This window comes from Zalophus californianus, chromosome 3, assembly GCF_009762305.2.
Source record: "Zalophus californianus isolate mZalCal1 chromosome 3, mZalCal1.pri.v2, whole genome shotgun sequence".
NCBI lineage: Eukaryota > Metazoa > Chordata > Mammalia > Carnivora > Otariidae > Zalophus > Zalophus californianus.
Window position 1 is genome coordinate 130,447,591 of NC_045597.1, and position 25,277 is coordinate 130,472,867.

A 25,277-nucleotide genomic window follows, 5' to 3' on the forward strand; every position below is an offset into this window, starting at 1 on the left:
GACTTTGATAGGAGGAGTACTTTGTAAATTTTGTCAATGTGTAAGGGTCTCTGTTAAGCTTACTAAAATTTGTTTTACAATTTTTTAACCCAAAGGAAGCACAGTTTTGCTAGTTTTGAATTTTGAGCCTGAATGAATAAGCTTTAATGTAATTAGGCTCATTTGAAAAAGTTTTTATCATACAAAGTAGGCGACCTGGCTTATCAAAGAAAAAAACCCAAAGCTTACTGTGGTTAACAGGTTGTATTTATTATTTTCTATAGTTTCTAAAAAGTGGAATATATTGTAAGACTTTGTTAAAAATAATTCTTTACACAGTTTTTGGAAGGTTAGTGGCAAATATGGTTTACAAGTAAAAGATAAAATTTTCAAACTAAAATCAATTAATGGTCTTGAATTTACAGAGGCAAGTTAAGGTTAAGTTTAAATATCTGAAGCTGTTTCTACATTAAAACATGTCTAAGAAATAGAAAACTAAGAAATTTAGATAAAGCACCAGTTGTCACCATGTTACCAGAGTTAACACTAGTTCCTCACTGGTCCCCATCACATGATGACGAATGGGAGGAGAAAGGGAAGGAACACTTACAGAAAGAAAGAGAACCCTGAAATTACATTTACTTAAGGGTTTCCCCCAAAGGCATCTTGGTCAAGTTAATACATTTCTGAGGAGCAGAAATAGGTTATACTAGTTAAGGCTCAAGATCATGCATTCATAATAAAATACAGTTACTGACATTTAAGTGATATTGAATGTCATACAACATATTTAAAGTTTGCCATTTAAGTCAACAGTATACATATTTTCTTTCTGAATCCTTTAGGATTTTGTAGGCACATTGAAATCAATCTTCGTACAAAGGGAACAAATATCAGAATCTTGTATTACATGGATGAAAGGGGCTGCATTTTTATGATTATGTCAAAAAACAACTAGTTGTACCTGTCTTTTAAAGATAATTTTAATAGTGAAAATTAATATTTAGGATTTTCAAGTTTTTCAAACACAAAACATTTTACAGAGTGTGTGTGTGATTAGAATAAAAACAACAAAAAAAAACACTTAGAAAGATAACTGAGTAAGTGAAAACTAATTTGTATACACTAATATTACATAACATTACCAACAACAAACTTACATTTTGATCTCCTACTCAGTGTCCTCACAGTTTCAGTGGTCATTTTCTTTCTCTAAGTTACAGAGAACCATAAAGAATAGTGAAAAGTATTTCAAAGTGGACACAGTTTCCCAAGTAAGGATCAAGACTCTAAAAATCCCTAGACATAATGGCAACCCTTGACTCTTCTAATTCATATTATGACTTCCATTTGCCAGACCTCAAATGTTCCATTATGGATAAATGGTAAAATATATACCAGTCTTATGATAAGATAATACATGAGTCTACTAACAGTTTCTATATCATTTTAGTAAATGTATACTTTAAAAAAGTATAAATGAGGAAAATAGAGGCCATAATTCTAGTTCTCTCTGTGCTCCTTATTCTCTGAACCCATTCTGTTGAAGAGCTAGAGCTTAGGTAGAACTAGCCAAAGAGATGAAAAATCAGGAATCCAAAACCAATCAAATTATATTAATTCTCAGTAAAAAAATAAAAGAAAACCAAAACCAAAACCAAGGCTCCAGTCAACCAAACATGGTTTGGATCAGCCCAAGAGGATCTGTGGTTGATCTCAAAGGAACTTTCTGAGAACTGCCCTTTTCTCTTCTCCCAGTTGGCATCTGTCTAGGCAAGTTAATGATTTAATGGCCTGTAGCACTGTATTTTTTAACACTATCCCACCTTAAGAAAGTACTTATTGTACTCGCTTATGTGTAACTAAGTCCTATTAATGGTGACTGGAATCCCATAAAGTAGACATAAAATATACGAGGAAGCCCCTTTTGCTACTAATCTCTATTATCACCTCCCCGATCCTTTAGAAGAAACACACCCCATAAAAGCCAGATAGAGAAAACAAGCCATTTGGATTATCAAATGGCAATTTTAAGCCATTTTAACTCACAAAAGTGATTTTAAGGGATTGCCTTGGTTAGACTGAATATACAACGGTAAAAAGCAAACTTGACATGGAGTCTTGTGAACACAAGCTTAACTTCCATGGATTGTAGACAACTGGTGAGTAAGTAAAATCTTTACTTCTTTGATCTTTGTTTTTGTTTCTGATTCAAACTTCTAACAATTTTAGAAGGTGAAAAGGTGGTAAGTGGGATTAGATTTGGCCTTGAATAGTTGACTTTTCCTCAGCTTTGTCAAAATAGGCATTTCCTGCAGTAGCTTGAACTTCCTTGTCATCATCTATCATACGAATATCTGATGCATTTTTGTCATTTTGCCTCAAGCGGTAACTTTTATAAGCACGTTGAATTATGGTTGCTGAGACTGCCTCTTGTTTTCGTTTCAGGGTAGTTGTGATTGGCTCATATGTGATCCTAAAAGGATTGGCTGATACAAACCCTGATTCCATCTCTGAAACCATTTTCTCCATCCTCAGATCTTTACCCATAACTCGCTTTGTTAAAGCAAGTAAGATGTCAAGGCAATGAATTCTGTCCCCAGCAGCCATGGGAAGATCCATGGCAACAAGCTGGCCCTTGTTCGGTTTTGCCATAAAAAGAGGAGGGTCAAGAGCAGCTGCCAAATCTGAAAGCTTGCTAGAGTCTATATACTGCGTCCTATCAGGATCAAACCGCTTCCATACCTGAAAAAATTTCCTAAAATCATCTTCACTTACTGTCTTGGCATTTTTTTTAGAAGCAATATTTAAAAATTCCATGACAACAACAATGTACATATTTACTATGATCAGCCATGATATGAGTATGTAACTGACAAAATAAATAATTCCAACAAAGGGGTTACCACAGTCTCCTCTAACCTGAGTCCCAGGGTTAATTTTATCAGGATCACAGTCAGACCATTTACTGTTGAAAATGGCATTGAGCATCCCATCCCAGCCAGCAAATATTGTAACTTGGAAAAGACAGAGCATACTGCTGCCAAACGTTTCAAAGTTGGACACATCATTAATTCCAGCTTCCTTTTTAACATAGGCAAAATTGTACATTCCAAAGATGGCATAGATGAACATGACCAGGAAGATGAGAAGACTGATGTTCAATAATGCTGGGAGAGACAACATCAAAGGGAGCAGTAGATCACGGAATACCTTTGGTCCTTTCCCAGGACGCAGGATGTGGATAATCCGTGAGAGTCGTATCAGTTCCATAATGGAAGGTGGCACAAGGTAGTATCCTACCGTCATAGGTAGAAATAGTTCTTGGTGTGGGAGAAGATAAAACAGGCAATAAAATCATTTAAATATGATTGTATTTAGAGGAATATAAATTATTTTAGTTCATTTATTATTTCAATCACTTATTTATTTCAGCTATTTATTTATTGTTTCAAGTATTATTATATCATTTTTTCTATATGTTAAGATCATTTTATTAATCCTTCCCATACAACAGAACATATTGAAAGTGGGGATTAGCCAAATATTAACTGTGGCAATTTTCAGGGTCTCTAGCAAAATTTGGAAGAGAATTACATGTATCATCATCTTAAGAGTACTATTGGTCAAGTACTTCTGGAATCACAGATGGTATAGTTGTATAAAGAAATTTAGTTCAATCCAGCCTTTATTGGATATCTAATAAAGGTGTCATGCAAATATGCAAAGGTGAATGACCTGACTTTTGTCCCCAAAGACCTTATAATCTAGAGAGTAAAGGTAGATATGTAAAGTAATTATAATGCAAGGTAGGAAGACCTAGTTGATAAAGATAATTACAAAAACACCTGACATTCGGTGATTCACAGATTATAATTTAATTTAATTAATTTATTTCATAAACAGTATTTGGGCCCTTAGCAGCTTTAAATCGAATTAAGTAAATGAGCCTTGGCCTAGAACATTTTTTGTAGCAGTTGTGGGTAGATGAGGGGACTATGGGAGTGAGAGATATAACTATAGAACAAGGTAAAATTACAGTTACCCTAAAAGTATAGGGCATGTCCTCTGGAAATACTGGAGAAAGTGAGGTTCATTTTGAGTTGAGAAGGTGGGGAGGAAAGAATCCCATGAAGCTTCTAAATGAGATGGTATGTTTGTTGAATCTGGAAGGATCATGTGTCCTATTTCCATTCACTTTGGTCCTTGTCGATGATGACATTCTCTCTGACATTCTATCTTACGTATATCTTCATCGCCACACTGTTTTAGTGAATCTTCTGCTCTCACTCAAATTTTCATTTGTCCTCACAATCTTCCAAATTCCTCCATTATGCCAGAGGTATCCCTATTTAATTGTAGACAATTTTTTCTGCAACCTCATCACTACATTTTCTTCACCTCCTTTCTGATCTAAAATCTGACTTTATCTGGAGGACACTATTTCCTTTGGAACATTGTCAACACAGACAGCTCTTTCTTCCTGCTCCGTATTTCTTGAGGTAGAAAAATGGGATGACCAAGCACCTTTCATTCTTTACAATGTGATTTCCAGACACTTTAAGTCAATTTTATAAAGAAAAAAAAAGAATTTTCTGTCCTGACACATCCACACATTGTGGATCATGCCATTGAACTATACTATTTCCTACCATTTCTTGGCTCTATGATCTATTTATTCCTCCTCATTTACACTCATTGGAGACTTAGTACCTGGCTCACTGTGGCTCTTTCCACCCCAGTACCTACCATCAACAGCTCATTGAAAGGCCAGTCTTTATTTCTTTGACTTTCCTAACTGTAATAATCTCCATCATTTGACTTTAGTCATATGCAGCTATGGCCACATTCTGGACCCGGGATTCTTCACCTTCTGAGATTTCAAATTCAAACAGCTTTCTGTCTGACCATGATTTGCTCTCCTTCGAGATCTCTGATTCAGTAACTCTCACTTTCATCCCAAAGGGCTTTTTAATTCCATATTCCTCTATTTTCTTCCTATCAGCCCCTTCCTGCCTTTATGTACTTTTCTTTCAAGCTTCTTGTGCTCGTCTATCAATAGTTGGACTGCTTCTACTACCAAATGAATAGGTTGAATTTTCTGGAAGCACAAGTGGGCAGATAGTTTGCCCATTTTCACTACTGACTATATAGAATAGTGTCTGGCACAATAAACATTTAAACACTGTCTCTCATGGAGCTTACATTCTAGTATGTGTCTTATGCGGAGGCAGGCAATAAACACACTTCTCCCTGCCTAAAACATTTTTATCCTAGTTTCTTTACTTGGCTACCCCCTTATCCAATATGTCTCTATTTAGATTTTCTTCATCCATGCAGTATCCTCTGACCTCTACTTACTGTTATGTTCCCCTCACTCTTTTGTGCCACTGTAATACCCTGTGCTTCTTCCCTTATCACAACGTTAATAGCACAACATTAAATATGTACTGTTTAATCATCTGTATCCCTTACTAGATTGTAAACTATGTGCATACAGGGATTATGCCTACCTTGTTTATTATTGGATTCTTTGCATATAGCATAATGTCTATTCACAAAGGGGATAATCAAATATATTTGTTAAATAAAAGACGGAGATCCCCGGGTAAGAGAAAACTGGTGATAAATTTATTAAAGCCTAACACTCTAGTGTTGTGAAAGTTGTAAACAGTTTGAGAGATTAGAGAAAAAAGAATAGGAACCGTGAAAGGTTATATCATGCTAAGACATAAAAAGCTCCTTCTAGAGCCGTCCTAGAAAATACTGTATGTGCTACACTGAAGGGGTGACCTCTGAAGTAAAGTGTATGTATTAATTCAACAAGTATTTTTGAGTACCTTATAGCTGTGGGGTAAGTGTACATGTATGAATGCAAAAATATAAGCCATTCCAATCGGAATAAGAAGGATCCCTTCTCTGTTTTGCCTATCAAGAGACTATATCTCAGGACACTTTTAGTATAAGAACTTGCCTGAATTAGTATTACTATAAAAGAAAATCTGGCTAAAAATCTTACCTGTAACAGAGAAAATGACCACCATAAAATCAAAAATGTTCCATCCCATGGTGAAATAGTTACAATGGAAAGCGATGAGCTTCAGTACACATTCTCCAGTGTATAGTATAATAAGAATTAGGTTAATCCAGCAGACAGCAATGTCCATATTTTGACTCTGTTCATCACTTTGTATCATAATGGTTATTGCTTGAAAACAGATAAGAGCTATAATGATGGCATTAAAAACTTCATTTGTTACCAAGTCAAAGATGAATCCTTGGAATTTATTCTGTGGATGAAAAAAAGAAAGGTATAATAGCCTTGTTAATAGGTTATATACACACACATATTGTCTGTATATTTATAATTTCCCTCCTAGCATAAACAGGAAAATACATGAGGGCCTAAGTTTTTACAAAACTATAATTATATTGTATATAGTCAAAACAAACAAAAGACCATCCAAACGTTGTTAAGGAACATATTTTTAAATTTTGTCAAAAGCATTTGTGAAGAATTTCAAAAACACATTTTATTTATTTATTTGACAGAGAGAGACACAGCGAGAGAGGGAACACAAGCAGGGGGAGTGGGAGAGGGAGAAGCAGGCTTCCGGCGGAGCAGGGAGCCCGATGTGGGGCTCAATCCCAGGACCCTGAGATCGTGACCAGAGCCGAAGGCAGTCGCTTAACGACTGAGCTACTCAGGCGTCCCAACACATTTTCATTTTCAAAAGAGAATGTACAAAAGAATTTTTTTTTCTGAAGCTTAAAAAACAAATCGAGATGTTTTCTTACTCCCGGGCGACGGATTGTTTTTTGATAGTCCTCACACAACAGCCTCCTCAGTGCACGGGATTGTTTCTTCTGTTTGACTGTTATAAAGATATTTGAGCCTCCCTGGTAAAGAAATGAAAGAAAAAGATTTCAAATCACATTGAATCTAAATTTTACCTTTCCATTATTAGACATTTTGGAAAGCCTGGTAATTACTGATTTGATCTTTTACAAAGGGCATAAAGGCAATGATCTCAATCACATTTAACCACGTCTTACTTTGTGCACACAAATCCACACTAAACACATGTAGAATATATAGTAATGACTGATATCAATTATCTTTTGGTGCACTTCCTTGTGGGCAGTCGACTCTTTTTTTAACTTTTCAGGCTCTTGAGGCCTACCTCATGTTAAACAGAGATAAAGGAGAAACAGTGGGGGATAAATGGAAAAGTTTACTAAGAAAGTTGAATTTAAAAGCCAAAGGTAAAATTGGTTTGTACCTTCTAATAAGCGAGAAAAAATAGAATTGGTCATTTATGTGTTTTTATAAGTTCATATATTACTTAATTTTCCAAATAATACTTACCAGAAGATATTTTTATACTATTATGCCAACAGCACCTTGTGCTTACATCTTCAAAGCACCTTCTAGAGCTTATTTATCTTTGTGTTTCTAGTGCTAATTTCAATATCTTATACAAAATATATAAAGTGAATAGAGGTAAACAGTTAATGTTTTGTTAATCTAGAAATTAGGAATTATTACTGCCCCAAGTCAGGACTTAGTCACTTAAATTTGACAAGTCACCAATTTGAAGTCCAGAAGCAGATCCTAGGATGTTATCCCATTGGGTTGAAGTCCCAAGAAGCTGAAGCATCCAATCAAATGCATATTTGAACACTGTTCTCCTAATCCCATTTGATTAGCAGAGACTGAGAGTGGTTTGTTTACCAGATTCTGTACATGGCTGAACTTTGATGACATGGCTGAAGATAGAATTTCAAAACACACTATTTTTTTCTTTAATTTTTTAGAAGGCTTTCCTACACCTCTAGAAAAGAGGTCTCTGTGGTTAAAATAAGCAGGCTTAAAGGACTTTTGAGGCCTTTGCATTTGTAGAAGCCCTGAAGGAAATCTTTGGGTGGATATGGCACCAAATGTTTGGTTCTTTCTCTGAATTGTCTCCTACTTGTTTCAAGCACTCCTATTTAGGCCATATATTTAGGATTTAGGGTTCTCTCTACTTCTAGCTAGAAAGGCTACTATGCTGACAAAGATGTCTATGTTGGTTATGACTTTGAAGCTTTGAACATATCAGAGAGGAAAATGTGAAGCTTATTTTTCTTGAACTTCTTCACATATTTGTGCAGATGTACCACAATATTATTTGTTTGTCAGCATGTCATTTTTTACAAACATATATATAGAAACACTTGTGACTTTTAACCTTTAAACTTGCCCATTTACATTTGAATATAGAAAACAATGTAAAGATGAACATTTTATCAATATTTCTCAATATGCTGGAATATCAACCTATTTTTTTTTTAGCTAAGTACTAAATAAAAATGACATTAAGCTGAATCCCAAACCAATTATTTGAAGCAGGACATTTTTATAAATGTGCTTGATTTTCTCAGGCATTAGTGAACAAAGAATATTTGTACTTATCTTTATTTTATGCTTGTTGAAATTAGCAATAATAACACCAATCAGCATACTCAAAGGAAGAAATGATCCGATAATAATAAAGTTGATAAAGTAACAATACATGTAGATGTTGTCTTCGAAATTAGGTTGCCTATTTACCTAAAAGTTAAATTAAAAAATAAGCAAAATAAGATAGGGCACAGCAGATTTTCAGGGCAGATTTCAGGGCAACTATATTGTAATGATAGTTATATGTCATTACACATTTGTCCAACCCATACAATGTACAATACCAAGTGAGCCCTAAGGTAAACTATGGACTTTGGGTGATTATGATGTGTCAGTGTAGATTCATCCTTGGTAAAAGTGTGCCCCATTCTAGTGAGTGGTGTTGATAATAGGCCATGCATGTGTGGGAACAGTAGGTATATGGGAAATCTCTATACCTCCCCCCCACTTTTGTTGTAAACCTAAAACTGCTCTAAAAAGCAAAATCTTTAAAAATAAAAATCAATTAAAAAGTGAAAAAATAAGCAAAATACTGATACACCAACTTTTTAAAACATAAGATTCATAAAACAATTTACAATAGGAAAAACTAACAGTTCTACATGAGGTAATGTTTCCTCTTTGTTTTTGGTGAAGTGATATCATTGCTTTGTTTATGTGGATTTTAAAGTTTACTGCATTGGTTTAAACACTGTTATGAAGTCTGATAATCCTTCAAATGGGCCTACTGGGCTTCAACCACCGTACATAATCCTGGAAGGATTTCATTTTCATTTCATTTGTGAAATATGCAATCTGAAATGTATTTAACTTCTGTCTAGCATAAACATTTACTTTTATCATGTTATTTATCCTGTTATTGTTGGTACCCTGTTCTTGAATTGCAAAAATAACTTTGCTTGAACCTTAACAATGGCTCTAAGATGATATTGTACTTACACCAATAGAATCAACTGCTGAATTCATAATAGTGATCCATCCATTAAATGTTGCCTGTAAAAATGGCATGTATTTAATTCTTATGGAAATCTTAAGCTTCATGGCAAATAAAATGTAAAACTCAATTTGTGATTAATATAGTAAAACATGATTAGTAAAGCTGACCACATTTCAATATGCCATGTAATTGAGACCTTTATCATTTTCATTACTGCATTTATATTGTCTATTAACAAGTATTTAAAATCACTTAGCTTCATTGTAGTAGCTTAACTGTAGTTGATAACAAAATATTGTAAGATAGTATAAATAGAGAGAGAGAGGTAGATAGATAAATGGTAAACAAATACATGCTGCCCAAGTGTCATTTTTACTTTTAACTGCTATATTTGTGCTTTTCTATGGGGGAGGTAAGACAAGAATGAATGATTTATCGCCTCATTTCTGGGTGACTGAGGAGCCAAAGCACTAAGTAGAAACAAAACAGTAGTACCCTGAGCTGGACCAAAAATTGTGACCCTATTATCTCATCAATGATGGTTGAAATAGGTTTCCAGTACCTGCCATCTCCCCTGTCAATCCTACCTTCATCTGTACTTAGAACCTTCTCCTAGCAGAGCAGGGTCTGTGTTTCACTTTTGTCTTTCCAAATAAGCCTAGTGTAGCATGTCCCACAACATGTATCTACTAATAATTGCTAAAATATGTTATAACCAACTCTAGTAATCATCCACATTTTGTCCTTTATGTCCACCTATAATATGAATAAACATATAAAAACATTGATTAAAAAATCAGAAGTGACCTTACCACTTGAAGCAATGAAAGGAACCCATTTCCAACATTATCAAAGTTCAGTTTTGCATTCTCCCATGGCATGGATTCATTAAACATAAGGCTTTCACACTGACTCTTATTCATGACTTCAGATATAGGAAACCTTTCTCCATTTGTTGGGTCAATGCATTCATAGAACTTGCCAGCAAATAAGTGTACTCCCATGATGCTAAAAGCCAGCCAAATCATAAAGCAGACCAGAAACACATTCAAAGCAGGTAAAGTTGTTTTTATCAAAGCTCTCACAACCACCTGGCGTTTAAAAAACAAACATGTAAACTTTAGGTAAGAAATGTGAATTCACTTTACTTGGAAATACTAAATGTAATGTCATATAGAAATAACGAAAAAAAGGCCATCACTAAAGATTTAATGGTTCACATGTCAGTATTTGAATAACCTAAATAATAAATCTCAATGAAAAAATACACATTAAAAATCCAGATATTCTGAAAATTTTTGTACTAAAATAATCACTAAGAGGCAACAGAGTTGATTAGCAAAATAATTATTTCACTGATTTAACGTGTGTATCAAACTTCCTGTATTGTGCCAGAAACGGGGAAGACATCTGAACATGTATGAATATACATGTATGTATTATCTGGAAAGTATATAAAATGAAAAAGAAATAGGCCTACATCTAAGTCTTGGTGATTCTAACTTTTGGGAGGATTAGCCTACAAAGCAGACACTGAAGTGCAGGGGAAATAAGAGGAAGACCAAGAGATCGTAGATCAATGAAGTCAAGGCAAGAGGCTATGTCAAGAAACACTGAACAGCTGGAGCCTGCAAAATCACAAACCTCCTCACTTCACCACTCTATGTCACAGGTGAGCCACTCCAGAGCAGGAAGTGTGGGGAGGAAGTCTACATCCTCGACTTGAATAACAGTAATAGTCTAGAATCACTGTCTCCATTTCCTCAAATCCCTTCTTTCTTGAATATTATAATCAGAATTTTATTCTCATCACTCCACTATAGCTGTTATGGTAAATGTAAACCAGTTCCTATAGCCAAGAGAAATTTTCACTCTGCTATTTGTCTTTCCCTTAGCATTTACACTTTTGATTCCTTTCCTCCAGCCTCATTTCTTTCTCTTTTTTCTGTGAGGCACCATCGATTCTCTTTGCTACCATTCTATCCTTCCTTCCCTCAGCCATTAGTGGATACATATTCTTTTTGCTGTATTTCCTTGCTGAGATTCCTTAGTTTTCTGGCTTTGAATAAATATTTTAACTCTTAGTTGTGCTTTCAGTAACACTTCATTTTATTTCTAAAACTAAGTCGCAGATTCTTTGTTGGCACTTAAGGTATTTTGAGAGGCTCACTGATACCTCTAAAGAAAAAATGCTATGCTTATCAGAAAATATACGTATGGAAGAATAAAAGAAGTAGATACAGTTGACACAAATATTTCAGTCATCAGATCACCCAAGACTGGAGCTTATTAAATATATAAAGCATTAATTTTGTAATCATGTGACTCCTTATATATTCAATGATATATTTTCAGAAATCATTCAACTACAGAACTTCCAGAGGTTGAGATGAAGCTTAAGATCTGAATCTGTAATAGAACAGAACAGAGAACCCAGAAATAAACGCATGCTTATATGGTCAATTAATCTATGACAAAGGAGGCAAGAATATACAATGTGAAAAGACAGTCTCTTCAATAATGGTGCTGGGAAAAACGAGCAGCCACATGCAGAAGAATGAAATTGGACCCTTTCTTATACCATTAAACAGATAATTTTCTTATTGGATCCTGTCTATATTGACTATGTGGCATTCTGTAATATTAAGCAAATAGGCAGGTTAATGATAATCTATGTAAATGAAAAATGCAAGAAAACATTGATGTGTGATTATGAAATGAAAGGTAAAATTAGATTTTTTCTGCCATTTCTGCACATAGTTGATCACTGTATATTACATAATTATACTGTGTGTGGTGGTCATCAACTCTGTTTTCTTAATTAGGTCAAGCCATAGGGAGCAGATTTCTATTTTAGGCCCAAAAGATTGAACATTAGTTGTTTTATGTGGCTCAACCTATTAGTTTTTCTCACATTGTTCAGAAGAGGTTTTAACATGTTGGTGAGGGAGAAAGGACAAGAATCCATAATTTGTGATGTTTGACTTAAAGAAACTAATTTATTTTAAAATTCACTTTTATTCAGTATAATTACTTAGTGTGTACAATATTCCTATAATTTTAAACAACTAGGTGATCAAAGTTTCATTTTCTGTCGGTTGTATTTTTAACATTGAGATAATTTTATTAATACTCATAGATATCCATGTGGGCTAGAATGGTATTAGTTTTTGAAACTTTATATTTTCTCCCAACTATTAGGGGTTTTCTTCTTATTCTTATCATTTTTCATATCTTACGAGTAATAAAGACCTAATATCTTAGTAAGTATAACTAATATACCTTTCTTCTATATATTAAAATAGTAGAATATAAGTTTTTTGCATTAATATTAAGGATGCAAATGAGAAGACTCTGAAGATTTAATTTGTAGAAATTTAGAAATCTTAAATAAAAATCTACACATTAGCTTAGAAACTTTTTTCTTACCTTCATTCTTTCAAATTGAGATAGAACTCTGAGTGCCCGAATGAATTTAATGGAAATAAGTGGTTTTAATTCCTCCCGAGATTTGCCAATTAAGCTAAGACAAAACACCTAAATATATTTAAGGAAAAAAGAGTTAATAGGGTTTAATTTTAACTTAATCAAAAAATCTGCAAAATAAACTTTGTATTTATTACAAAAAAGATAAAAAGTCAAACCTTACCAAGAAATATGCAAAAGATTTAATGTATACTTCCATATATCTTAACAATGACATATAGAAATGTATAAGATAATAACATTGTTTTAAAATTACTTTAAGAAGATAAAACAAATATTTTCTGGTAGTGGGAATATATATTATTGAGATAAACAAAAATTTGTATATTTGACATACTTTATGATCAAGGGTTAATATTTATATCAATTTTTAGTTTGAAATTAGATTAAGAATCAGTTTCATGATTTTTTGCAATCTAGTAATAGTATACTAAGTATTCATAAAAGCAAAATTTGAAATATATTTACATATGAATTCATACATAAATATGGTTAAGTTAATAGAATAGGATTTCAGAGAAGAGGATCAAGGAGGATATGAATATTTTTAAGTCCAAGTACAAATTACAAAAATGTATACAAAGATACGAAGGTGAATGAGACTCAATCTCAGGAAACAAACTGAGGGTTGCTGGAGTAAAGGGGGGTTGGAGGGATGGGGTGGCTGGGTGATGGACATTGGGGAGGGTATGTGCTATGGTGAGCGCTGTGAATTGTGTAAGACTGATGAATCACAGACCTGTACCCCTGAAACAAACAATGCATTATATGTAAATAAATAAATAAATAAATAAATAAAATAAAAATAAAATACTAGAGACTTAAAAAAAAAAGATGCTAAGGTGATTTTTTTTAAAGTACGCATGTGCATAAAAATCATTCGGGGTTGGGGCGCCTGGGTGGCTCAGTGGGTAAGCGCCTGGGTGGCTCAGTGGGTAAGTGTTCGACTCTTGGTTTCAGCTCATGTCATTATTTTGGGGTCATGAGGTTGAGCCCCATGTCTTGGGCTCCATGCTCAGTGCATTGTCTGACTGGGCTTCTCTCTTTCCCTCTCCCTCTGCCCCTCCCCCTGCTCTCTCTCTCTCTCTCTCTCTCTCTAAAATAAATAAATAAATAAATAAATAAATAAATAAATAAATAAATCTTAAAAAATCAAACAGGATTAATAAATGTTAATGGAAATTGAGCAAGATGGTAGAGCTATGATTAACTTTTATAATATCTTCATATATTCTGTAATTTCATTGCTTATAGGATAGGAGCCATTTGTTCATTGAACAAAAATTACTGAGTACCTATTATGATACATGAATTGTTCTAGGCACTGGGGATAAGAAGAGAACCATATTGGGAAAACAATTCTTCCCTAAAGGAGCTAACCTTTCAGTGGGGGAAGACAAAGAATCATAATGAATAAACAATGAATATCAATTAATATATAATATTAATAGGTGTTATGGAGATGAAGAAAGCAGAGAAAGGAAAAGGGAGCATTGTAGTGGATGCAGTTTTACATACAGTAGTGCAGAAAGACCTAACTTCAGCATTTTTATTTGAGCAGATGTAAGTGAGGTAAGCCAGCCAAAGTTCCAGGTGGAAGGAAAAATAAGTGCAAAGGCACTAAGATGGAAGTCATCTTGGCATACCTGAAGAACTTCAGGAAGGCCAGTGTCAGTGGAGCAGTGTGTTGACTGGGATGGGGGAAACGGACAGTAGTAGGAGATAAGATTGGATCATGTAGAGACTTAAAGGCGTTGATTGCAGAGAATGTAGTTTTTTACTCTGAGTGAAATGAGGTGTTTATTGGAGGGTTTCAAGAAGAAAAGAGACTTGAGCTGCTTCTATTTTACAACAGTAGAATGCATGTGGTTGCTCTGTGGAAAACAGAATGAAGGTGTACAGGTGGAAGCTGGGATCTCAGGTTGAAATCTGTTTCAGTGATCCAAATGAGAATTTTTGGCACTTGGATCAGTGTGGCGAGGGTGAAGGTTATGGTAAGTAGTCTAATTTTGAACATATGATTTAAAAATTGAGTCAACAGAATTTAAATATTTGAGGATATTGACGTGCAATAAGCCTGTTCTGTTAGTACTGGGTTCACAGGTGAACTGGGTTCACAGGTGATTGTTAGAATAATCCAGGAATGAAATGTTGAATTTTTAAAATATTAGGATGAGAAGAAAAGGACAATTGTTAAGCATTACATATGAAGATACAGGGGATTTTGGTACCTGAAAATGTACAGAGAGAGGAAGATATAAGTAAATGCAAGAATTAAGTAAGAATCAGAGTAAAGAAGAAAATCAAATAATAAACTTTTAAATTTTTCTTTAAAATACGTACAATAACAACCATGAAGTCTAGCTTGTACCAGCCATTAGTGAAATAGGCTTTAAAACCATATGCCATCCACTTTAGAAGCATTTCCAGAATGAAGATGTAAGTGAAGATCATGTCAGCGTAGTCTAATAAGATTTTAATAGTCTTTCTCTGGTCAATATATATATCCTCAAAAGCCTGTGGATAAAAAATTTAAGGATTAGTATACATGTAATTTCTAAAAAATCTTTGGCGTAGAGAGGAATGAAATGCCCTCCCTAGTAAGCACTTGGTGAGCAAAGTCATAGGTTATAGTTTAAAGGTTGGTTCAATTTGTTTGGATTTGTTCACATAATCCGTAAGTATCATTTTCTGATCCCATGCCCATAGCAGACATTATTAATTGGTCCCAGAACTTCTTCTTATACAGACTGAATTTGGCACCACAGTGGTCCAAAAAACTTCTCTCAAATCAGTTAATCACACTAAATATACGAGGTGAAACCTTTACTCACATCTGACTGGTTCTTATCTCTAATTCCATGTTGCCAACTCGCAGATATATGCTAGTTGCTAATAGAGAAGTAGAGATTTTTTCTAAAATGTGTCTTCAGATATCCACACTGCTGTTAAAAGAAAAGTCACAAAGGCTGCTCTGCTGCAGAAATAATCAGGTAAACCAGTGGAAGCACATGACTATGAAATAAAACTATAATCATTTCTCCAAAGCTTCTTAGATTTAATAGGTTAACCTTAATTTTACTGTGGAGGATGCAAAGTCTGACAATGTCATTTAAAGCAATTTTGTGTTTTTATTTTGGCACTGAAAAAAGGCAATAAAGTACCAATAACATCAGGCAGACTTGTATCAAAGTGCATTAAAGGTCAAAAAGTAATCAAGGATTAATATAAGTGCATGCAAATAATGGCGTGATTCTTACAAGTCTAATGCTAAATAAAAGTAAATATAACATGACAGTAAAGTTACTGACTTTCGGTTGAACCAATTATGGAGTAAAAGTGTCTATATAACCAAATCATAAATATCTAAAATGATTATAAAGGACTTTATTACATGTATTTGTTTATTAAATAGTATAGAATGCAAAATAATATAAAAAGATACACAAAAGTCTTCAATTAAAAAAAACATATAAAATGGGCAAAACTAATCTATGGCAGTTGAAGTCCACATACCAGCTACCCATGTGGAATGTGGAAGTAATTGTTAGGGGTCAGAGTATGTGGTTCTGGAGTCCATGTAATGTTCTATTCCTCAAGCTAAGTGACAGTTACACAGGTGCATTCACTTTGTGAAAATTCTTTAGCCTATACACTTAGAATTTCCATGGTTTTCAGTATGTGTGCTAAATATCAATATAAAGTTTATTTAAAAAATGTATGCAGTACAGGGCGCCTGGGTGGCTCAGTTGGTTAAGCGACTGCCTTTGGCTCAGGTTATGATCCTGGAGTCCCGGGATCGAGTCCCACCCACATCGGGCTCCCTGCTCAGCAGGGAGTCTGCTTCTCCCTCTGACCCTCTTCTCTCTCGTGCTCTCTATCTCTCATTCTCTCTCTCTCAAATAAATAAATAAAATCTTTAAAAAAAATCATTAAAAAAAAATGTATGCAGTACAAAGTCTGGTTCCCAGCTGTGACTCCATTTTCTCTGCTCTGTGCATTTCACAATTAACTATTTCTTGTGTATCCTCCTCTGATCTTCAACCAAATATAAGAAAATAATATACATTTTATTTTTCGTTACTTCCTATGTAAAATGTAGCATGCCTCATTCAATATTAAATAAATAAAACAATTTCAAAATACATGAGACTGTGGGAAACATGAATGTTAATAGATATCTAACAGATACACTTTATTCTAGATCTTCCTTTTTTCATTTATCACTACGTCTTGCAATATCAGCACGCATACAGCTTTTGTATTTTTTTTAAAAATCCATTTATTTATTTTGGAGAGAGAGAGTGAGAGAGCAGGGGTAGAGAATCCTGAAGCAGGGTCTCTGCTGAACATGGCGCCTGACCTGGGGCTGGATCCCAGGACCCTGAGATCATGACCTGAGCCAAAACCGAGTTGGCGGCTTAACCCATGGAGCCACCCAGGCACCCCAGCTTTTATATTTTTAAAATAGCTGCACAGTATCCCATTGGGTGATTGCACCATAGTATATTTAAACAATCACTTATTATGGACTGTTTTTGCTTTTCAATCTTTTTCTATTACAAAGAATTCTTCAGTGAATAGCCTTGTAAATGCCTTTAATACATGCTCAGATATTTGTAGGATAAATTTCCTGGAATTAGGGTTGCTGGGTCAATGAGTGAATACATTTTTGGTTCAAAGATTGTTTAAAAGTATAGACAGCACTTCTCTTTCCTGATTGAATTGGTACCAAAGTACTAGCACAGTACAACAGTATGTGTGTGCATATTATTAAACTTTGTCTCATACATAAAACTTTATTAAAGTAAGAATTAGGTATCTAACATTCATTTTTCCTACTGTCATTCATATATTTCAAAATTGTTTTACTTATTTAATATTGGAAGAGGCATATACAGAATTTAAGAAACTGTAATGTATGTCTTCCAAAGGTAAAATCACAGGATATGAACTTCGCTGCTATAAAAAGTTTTCCGGGGAAAACTAACATGATGACTTCAAGTAACAGACTTCAGGTACATTTTTTTTCCCATAAATGCCTCACATACTTACTTACCAGAGCACCTGTGCTGAGCAGAGTGACAAGGCCAATGAAACACTTAAAACAACCGTTTTCCACTATCTTGCAGCAGGTTTTCCTTATGTTCTGCCAAATTTTTCCTTTCTTGGATGCTCTACTAAGTTGGCCAGGTGAAGATCTTTGTCTATAATCTGTCAAGAATGAAACTGCTAAGAAGAAGAATCTTAAAAATCATGAAAAAGTAAACATCTCAAACTTTCTACCATATTTACGGAATCTAATACAGGTGCTCTCTGACTTATAAACATTTGATTTTTACCTCTGCTGCTGTGACCACTGCAGTCATTGAGGTAAGAAAAGAAAAACTTAACTTGTGAGTAGTTTGGGAACGGTACAAGGAAAGAAATTGTGAAAGGCAGAGATAACTTAGAACATCCCCTACCCTTGTGGGACAGAGTCTGAGAATAGAATTTATCCCCCACCCTTCAAAACAAACAAACAAACAAACAAACAAACAAACACATACAACATCTTCTACATATCACATTTTGGTATAATGTCTGGAAGTTCATTCTCTGAAGATTCACATGGCATAATAAGCATTCTCACTTAAGTACACAGATATTTATGAAACATTAAGAAGTATAATATTAGTTAAGTCAGTTAAATTGATGTTAGGTCTTAGGTGGCATGAGAATGGGATTCTGACTGAGACTCTCTGAGGAGCTCCCCTGGGTTACAGAGTACTTTGTGGGTAGGATGCATGTGCAAGGGTTGAACTCTACCTTCTGGTTAAGAAAGTTAGCTTATAACACCCCAGACCTGAGAAGACAGTGCTTAACAGGTGAGAAAACGAAGAAACAGGGGTGGGTGGAGTTTAAAGTCAACACATTTCATTTTCGAATTTTACCTACTGTCACTTTATACATCTTTGGTAAAAAAATATATATATATAGGAAATGTTTCCCCCTTTGTGTTGAATGATACAAGTCCTAGAAGTTGAGCTACTGAGAGCAAGTTCTTATTTTGAATAGAGGAATTTGAGCATCTAGCAGTTATCATTCTGATTTCCAATGTCCAGAACCTGTAATTATTTGTTAATCTTGCTAGGAAACTAATTTGCATTATAAGTCATCAAGAGATGTATGTTACATATCTTGTAAGTCAATCAATTGACTGAAGCCTGATACATTTCTTCATATTCATGTGAGATATAAAAATAAATCACCATTACATGATTTGTTTTCCTATGAAAGACAAAGGATGTTTTCATATGAGTATTTTGAATATCGACTGTATCCCATGAAGCATAAAAGTACACAATACATGCACACATGCATGCACATACATGCACATACACTTATTTAATCTTTTTACCAATCCTGTGAGGTAAGTTTTATTATTATCCTCAGTTTACATATTAGGAAATGAGCCTGAGAGAGGTAAGTAAAAGCTAGTCAATGGTGGGCTAGGATTTGAACTCTGGCTATCTGATTCCAGAACCAATGCTCTTAACAACTGTATTAAACTTCCTAGGAAATAGGCCCTCTCCCTCTTATCCAAATGTTGACTTTTTTATTTACATTCCCTATAAATTTTATCAGGATTCATATGGGCATGTGTGCATGCACCATATATTTGTGTGTGTGTTCCTTAACCAAATTAATAAACCCTCTAAAATTAAAATATATCCAATAGCATTAGTTAGGTTAAGAGAAATTTAGTCTAATTTCAATATAATGATCAAAGGAACTTATTTTTTTTAAATATTTTATTTATTTATTTGACAGAGAGACACAGCGAGAGCAGGAACACAAGCAGCGGGAGTGGGAGAGGGAGAAGCAGGCTTCCCGCCGAGCAGGGAGCCCGATGTGGGGCTCGATCCCAGGACCCTGGGACCATGACCTGAGCCGAAGGTAGACGCTTAACGACTGAGCCACCCAGGCACCCCGAAGGAACTTATTTTTTTCTTACCGTTTTTCAGATGCTTTGGCGTCTCACATTCACAAACCATTTCTTCTTCTTCAGAGATAATGTCAACTGTACTGCATTCAGATGAGCTAGATTGCTTTACCTTCTGAAAAGTAAAGTCCCACCAAAAAAGCTGTGATTAAAGCTTCACTGGAGTTCATTTTATTTTCAGAAATAAGAAAAATTGTGTACAGAAAGACTTCTATCAGATTTAAAGACTTTTCTGGCTAATTTCAGGATTGACTTTAAAATGCATACATATTTCTCTGAGTTGAAGTTTTAAAAAATTAATTAAAAATTCATTTAAGCTAAAATATTTAACATTCAGTTCATAAAACCATTCTCCTTAAAGATGTATAGAATACTGCATCTCCAGTACCCAAAAGGATTTGAGTTTCAAAGCTCTCTTGAAGTTATTCACAAGGGTTCCATATATGCCATTTCAGCTAGATGAGCAGTATCAGAATATTACCCCTTCCTTGATGTTAAAGATGGGTAGACAAGAGTGCACTTAGTTTGTGTTGTACAATCCAGTCCAGACATGCTTGTGTTTACCATCATAGGATAGGACTGATGTGAAGTTATCCTGAGGTGAAATGAAGAAATGGCACAAGGAATAAGGGTCAGGAATAGACCTGGGAAAGTGGTACCAGCCCTATGGAGAGAGGCTATTTGCAGGGATTGACATTCTTTCTCACTCTGCTCTTGACTGAAGTTCAAGTCTGTATAGGATAAGATAGCCATGATTTTGTATATGTAGTAATAATGCATGTGACATGCATGGCTTTTATTTGAAATGATTTTCTCACAATGCTTTATTTTACTTCATTTTAAAATAAATATACAACATATCATCCTTTAAAACGCCCAAGATCCTAACGTTAATAAGGAAGATTATTTTATAATTAAAGAGTAAGATAAATGTATTAAAACATGTGGGAAAAAAAGTCTTATTTCTTAAAGATTAAGGAAAGATCTAAGTAAAGTATATCAAAAGGAAAATTATAAGGATTGTGTCCTACCAATTGGTCTTATCCACAATAAATGTGAAGGAAATCTAATTAGGAAGTTCTTTTTGCCTTAGACCTTACATGGTCAATTGTCAGTAAGACATTTGGTGCTCAATTAAATAAATATATCCATCAGGAGTTTACTCTTAAACAAATTGCTTTTATTATTTCAATTCCTCATATTTTCTTTATTTCTGATGAGATAAAGTCTCTAGCAAGGTACTGATTTGAAAGTAAACAATAAATAAATGAATATTATATAGCACTTGGACATTCAATAATTGAAAATCATACACCTTATATTTATGTTATTTTAGAATTCTTACATCGACTATTTGATGTCATTTTTCCAAATGTTTTTTAGTATGTATTATTCTAAATTTAAAAATAAATCAATTGGGATTCAAAATTATAAATAATTTTATTAGAAGACTACTTAATAGCATGAGAAAGTGACCATGCTATACTGTTACATTATCAAAAGTTATAAAATCCAGTGTAAAGTTCAATGTTATTTTTATGACTATATAAATTTAGTTATGTTGCAACTAAAAAATGGCTGAAAGTTTAAACACCAAAGGAAGAAGAGAGTGTATCTCAGAATTATCAAATCACATGCGACTTTATATTCTTTGGTTTTTAGTAGATCAGCATCCTAAAGTACTCATGAGTTGTACAATCTTTAAAGTGTCTAAATTAAATATGTAACTAAATATACAGATAACTGAATAAACCTATGAGTAGCTAATCAATAAACAGGAGCATTGATTTGTTGCTGCAGATTATGCAGCATAAATTACAACTCCTGAAACCTCACCATTTACAATTATATTTAGTGTCATCCTTTCTATATATGTGCATATCCCAGACTTTCTAATGAGATTGGCAAGAAGTTTCCCGGAGCATCTCAACATGATGTGCTGTGATAAATAGCAATTTTACCCAGAAATAGATGGTAGTCAAAGTTGTAAGTGAAGATATGTAAGTGTAGCTGGAGAAGAGTTTTCCCTGTTTTCTAGAAATGATATTAATTAAGGGAAAATGAACCTAAAAATATTGGGCATGCTAAGGAGTGAAAGTGTTTCTCTAACACAAAGATAGATGCCTTCACTAGGAGCTGGAAGGATTTTGAATAATTGCAATTCAACTCCTGTTAGGCCAGTTTGAGAAGTTATTGCAGAGCAGCTGCCAATTGGAAGAGATCTGGGCGACAAGACAGTGCCGGAGACTTTTCTGGGGATGTGGAAAGAGACATTGTCTTCCCCCCCCACTCAGTGCCTGTGAGTGATCTGAGATGGTTCCCTACTGAGGTACAATGCAAGAAGCTCACAGAGCAGTTGTGATCTCTGTAGACGTAGCTTTCTATTAAATTACACCTCCTACTGAGATATCTTAGTGCTTGCAAATGAAGACACTAAGGTTGATTCCAGTAGGGTGTACATTTTAGAAGCTAAGTTAACAGCCGTATCTATACTTCTTTGAATGTGTTGGGTTTTTTGTTGTTGCTGCTGCTTTGTTTTGTTTTGTCCTGGAATTGATAAAGCTACACACTGCTCAAAATTCAAGCTGGTGGGTTTTCTTTATTCTTTTAGTCCAAGTCAATTATATACGTTATAGTAAATGTTGCAGAAATAAAGTGACAAGAATCCTAGAATTTTAGCAAGTAAGAAAGTATTTTAGCTTTCCTGTAGTCCAGTTTCACATTTCAAAAATGATAATGCCCAGGAGAGTTTAATGATTTCTCTGATAATACACATTGATTTTGAAAACTTAGGTTTCTTCAATATGTTTTCATCATCCCATATTGCCTGCTTATTAATTTACCGAATTTTGCAATTATATTATCTAATTTTACTAAGTGTTTACTATAGACTGGACATTGTTCTATGCACTATGGAACTATTTTTCTCAGTCCTATCCTCCCTAAGAAATAGATTCAATTTTATCGGAATTTATAGAGAAGGAACCTGAAGCTTAGACAGGTAAGTTAACCTGATCAGGAGCATACAATCAGGAGCAAGGAGTGCTATCTATAGCTAGGATCGAATGGGTTCTCTAACTCTGCCACTTCAACACTAATTCACTTTCTTGCCAATAATGCCTCAAATCAACAATAGCAATCAGAATATTCAAACATCTTACCTCTTTGCTGCTCCCATCACCTGACTTGCTTTGAACCTCCTTATTATCCAGATTTTCTATATCAGATTCTCCTGACGCAATTGGTACAGTTTCTGAGGCACTAGGACTGGGGATAAGTGATTGACTCTTATTTTCAGTCATTGTGTTTTTCTCTGTGCCACTGCTTTTTTCCTTATCCTTGAGGAAATCTTGAGTGTTGCTTAATTCAGAAAGGGTATGGTCAGAAATAGTCTCTTTAACATACATAGCGTTTACATTGTCCATTGTGTCCTTTGAGACGTTTTGGTTTTTGCATAATATTTTAGAAAGCACATAGTTTACTCCTTTCTGAATCTTTGCTACTGCACGCTGGAGATTTTTTGCTTCATCGTCCTCTTCAGTTGTTTTAGCCTCGTATGAACTAAATGAGCTCACCAATGCCAGGAACAGGTAAATTATCTAAATGAGGAAGTAGACGAGGTTAAGTTTATCTCACTTTTTGTTTCCTTCTAAACAATAAAACATCTTTTTTAAAAAGCTGATCTGAGATTTGCAAACAGAATTCGAACTACAATGCTATTTAAACTCTACTGTTCTTACAGTGCGTCAGGTGCTGTGCTAAGAGTTTGTACGGCCAGAACTCATCTTAGGTTCACAACATTCTATGACATATCATTTGTTTCTCTTTTATATATGAAAAAGGCAAGGCTTACAGGGGTCAAATATATCAAAGCTCACATAGATTGGACCCAAGTCTGTCTCATTCCAAAGCTTGTTTTTCTTCACTGAGCCAGGCTACCTCTTCCAAGATGAGAAAACAAACTGCCTCTTCAGGTGGCTGACCACTTCAGCACTATCCCGGGAAGACATACAATGACATCTTCACGAGTTCTGCAAACCCACAAGGAATATCACGGGGAGAAAGCTATTCCTGGTTCTGAAGCCTGCATCTAAATTTTCTCACAACATGTTAGCACAGGGACTGGGTAGGTTAATTCATTCTGTGTAGTAATAAATTTGGTTAGATAAGAAAGAGATGAGTGATGGAAGAATCATTCCTAATAGTTGTAAGTTATTTGAACTCAAGGACAGTGTATATTTTCACCTTTATTATCACTGAAAGATATGATCAAGCCACATTTCGTTTCCAGAGAATCATATTTTATCTTGTTTGTGATTGTAAGACATAGATAATATTCTTGGAGTTTAGAGTTGGAGATTCATATTGATAATTCTTTTAGACTTAAAAAAACAATTTGAGCATCTTGCTTGTTATGGAAGTTTTCTGCCTCCCTTTGGATATCTGAGCTTTTTATGATTTAATTTCTTTTATGTTTTACATATTGTTTTTAACGGGCAAAGTTCAAATGACATGAATTATGTTTAAGAATATATATATAAATAATATGTATATATGCTAAGATAAAATTTACTTACAGATAATATGGGCAGGGGCTCTACGGCCCTTGTACGAATTACATTATTAGCATTTCTACCATTCTTAAGAGGGCAACACCAAATATAATTTTAGGTTGTTGGTTGTTTCTTTTCCTTCCTTTGGTTATTAGGCATGGTGAGAAATAAGGGAAGGATGTTAGGTAAGAATTTCATGACTATAAGCTTCATGTGAGCAGGAACCAAGTTTTCTCTTAAGTAGACAACTAACACAGTGCTAGGCACAAAATAAGTGATAAATACATATTTGTTGAAAAAATTAATTATAGAATGAATGAAAGAATAGATTTTGTGATAGGATTTGGACCGTAAAAATACGGTCGTATTTTTAAGAGCTTACAATCTAAGATTTCTTATATCTTAGGCACACATACCCCACACACAATACCTGCAGATTTACGTATACAGTAAAAATGTTAAAAGGCTGACAATGAAATTCAAAATCTCTGAACTATGGCATAAAGAAAAATCTTGCAATACTACAAGATGCTACTGTATTGTTCAAGTGTGCACTGAATTAAAAGTAGTCTCTTAAAGGAATAAAAAGGAAAAGAAGAATGTGTAAATCACCAAAACTAAAGAGGACTGACTACTTCTTCTTTGAGCATTAATAATGAAGGAAGGGGGAAACACAAAGATTATATTACATAAGTTTAGAGTAACTCTGTTCTAGTCATAGTGTTTTTATAAAGAGAGTCAAAACATTTTTTTGTTTTTGTGTTAAAAGATAAAAGATAAAATAATGTTTATAAAACAAAACATTTAAATGTCTCCCCTGAAATCTGCCCTCCCCTTTACCTCAAAGATATCTATCTGTTAGGTGAGAATTGAGCAACTCTTATCAAAATAAAG

General features: G+C 34.3%; 1 protein-coding gene across 3 annotated transcripts in view; it reads right to left on the bottom strand.

Moving 5' to 3' along the window:
• Positions 1–231: 231 nt before the first annotated feature.
• Positions 232–25,277, bottom strand: part of SCN7A (sodium voltage-gated channel alpha subunit 7) — a 79,665-nt gene continuing 54,619 nt past the window's right edge. For 2 of the 3 annotated variants that reach the window (XM_027591106.1, XM_027591107.1), the window contains exons 15-25: positions 22,992–23,429; positions 19,843–19,945; positions 17,905–18,059; positions 15,189–15,362; positions 12,789–12,896; positions 10,172–10,450; positions 9,362–9,415; positions 8,435–8,572; positions 6,778–6,882; positions 5,999–6,269; positions 232–3,302 (exon numbers count right to left, since the gene is read on the bottom strand). In XM_027591106.1, coding sequence (XP_027446907.1) covers positions 2,236–3,302; positions 5,999–6,269; positions 6,778–6,882; positions 8,435–8,572; positions 9,362–9,415; positions 10,172–10,450; positions 12,789–12,896; positions 15,189–15,362; positions 17,905–18,059; positions 19,843–19,945; positions 22,992–23,429 — 2,892 coding nt within the window. In that variant the 3' untranslated portion in view covers positions 232–2,235. The remainder of the gene's footprint in view (positions 3,303–5,998; positions 6,270–6,777; positions 6,883–8,434; positions 8,573–9,361; positions 9,416–10,171; positions 10,451–12,788; positions 12,897–15,188; positions 15,363–17,904; positions 18,060–19,842; positions 19,946–22,991; positions 23,430–25,277) is intronic. The other variant, XM_027591108.1, reaches the window with a different exon arrangement.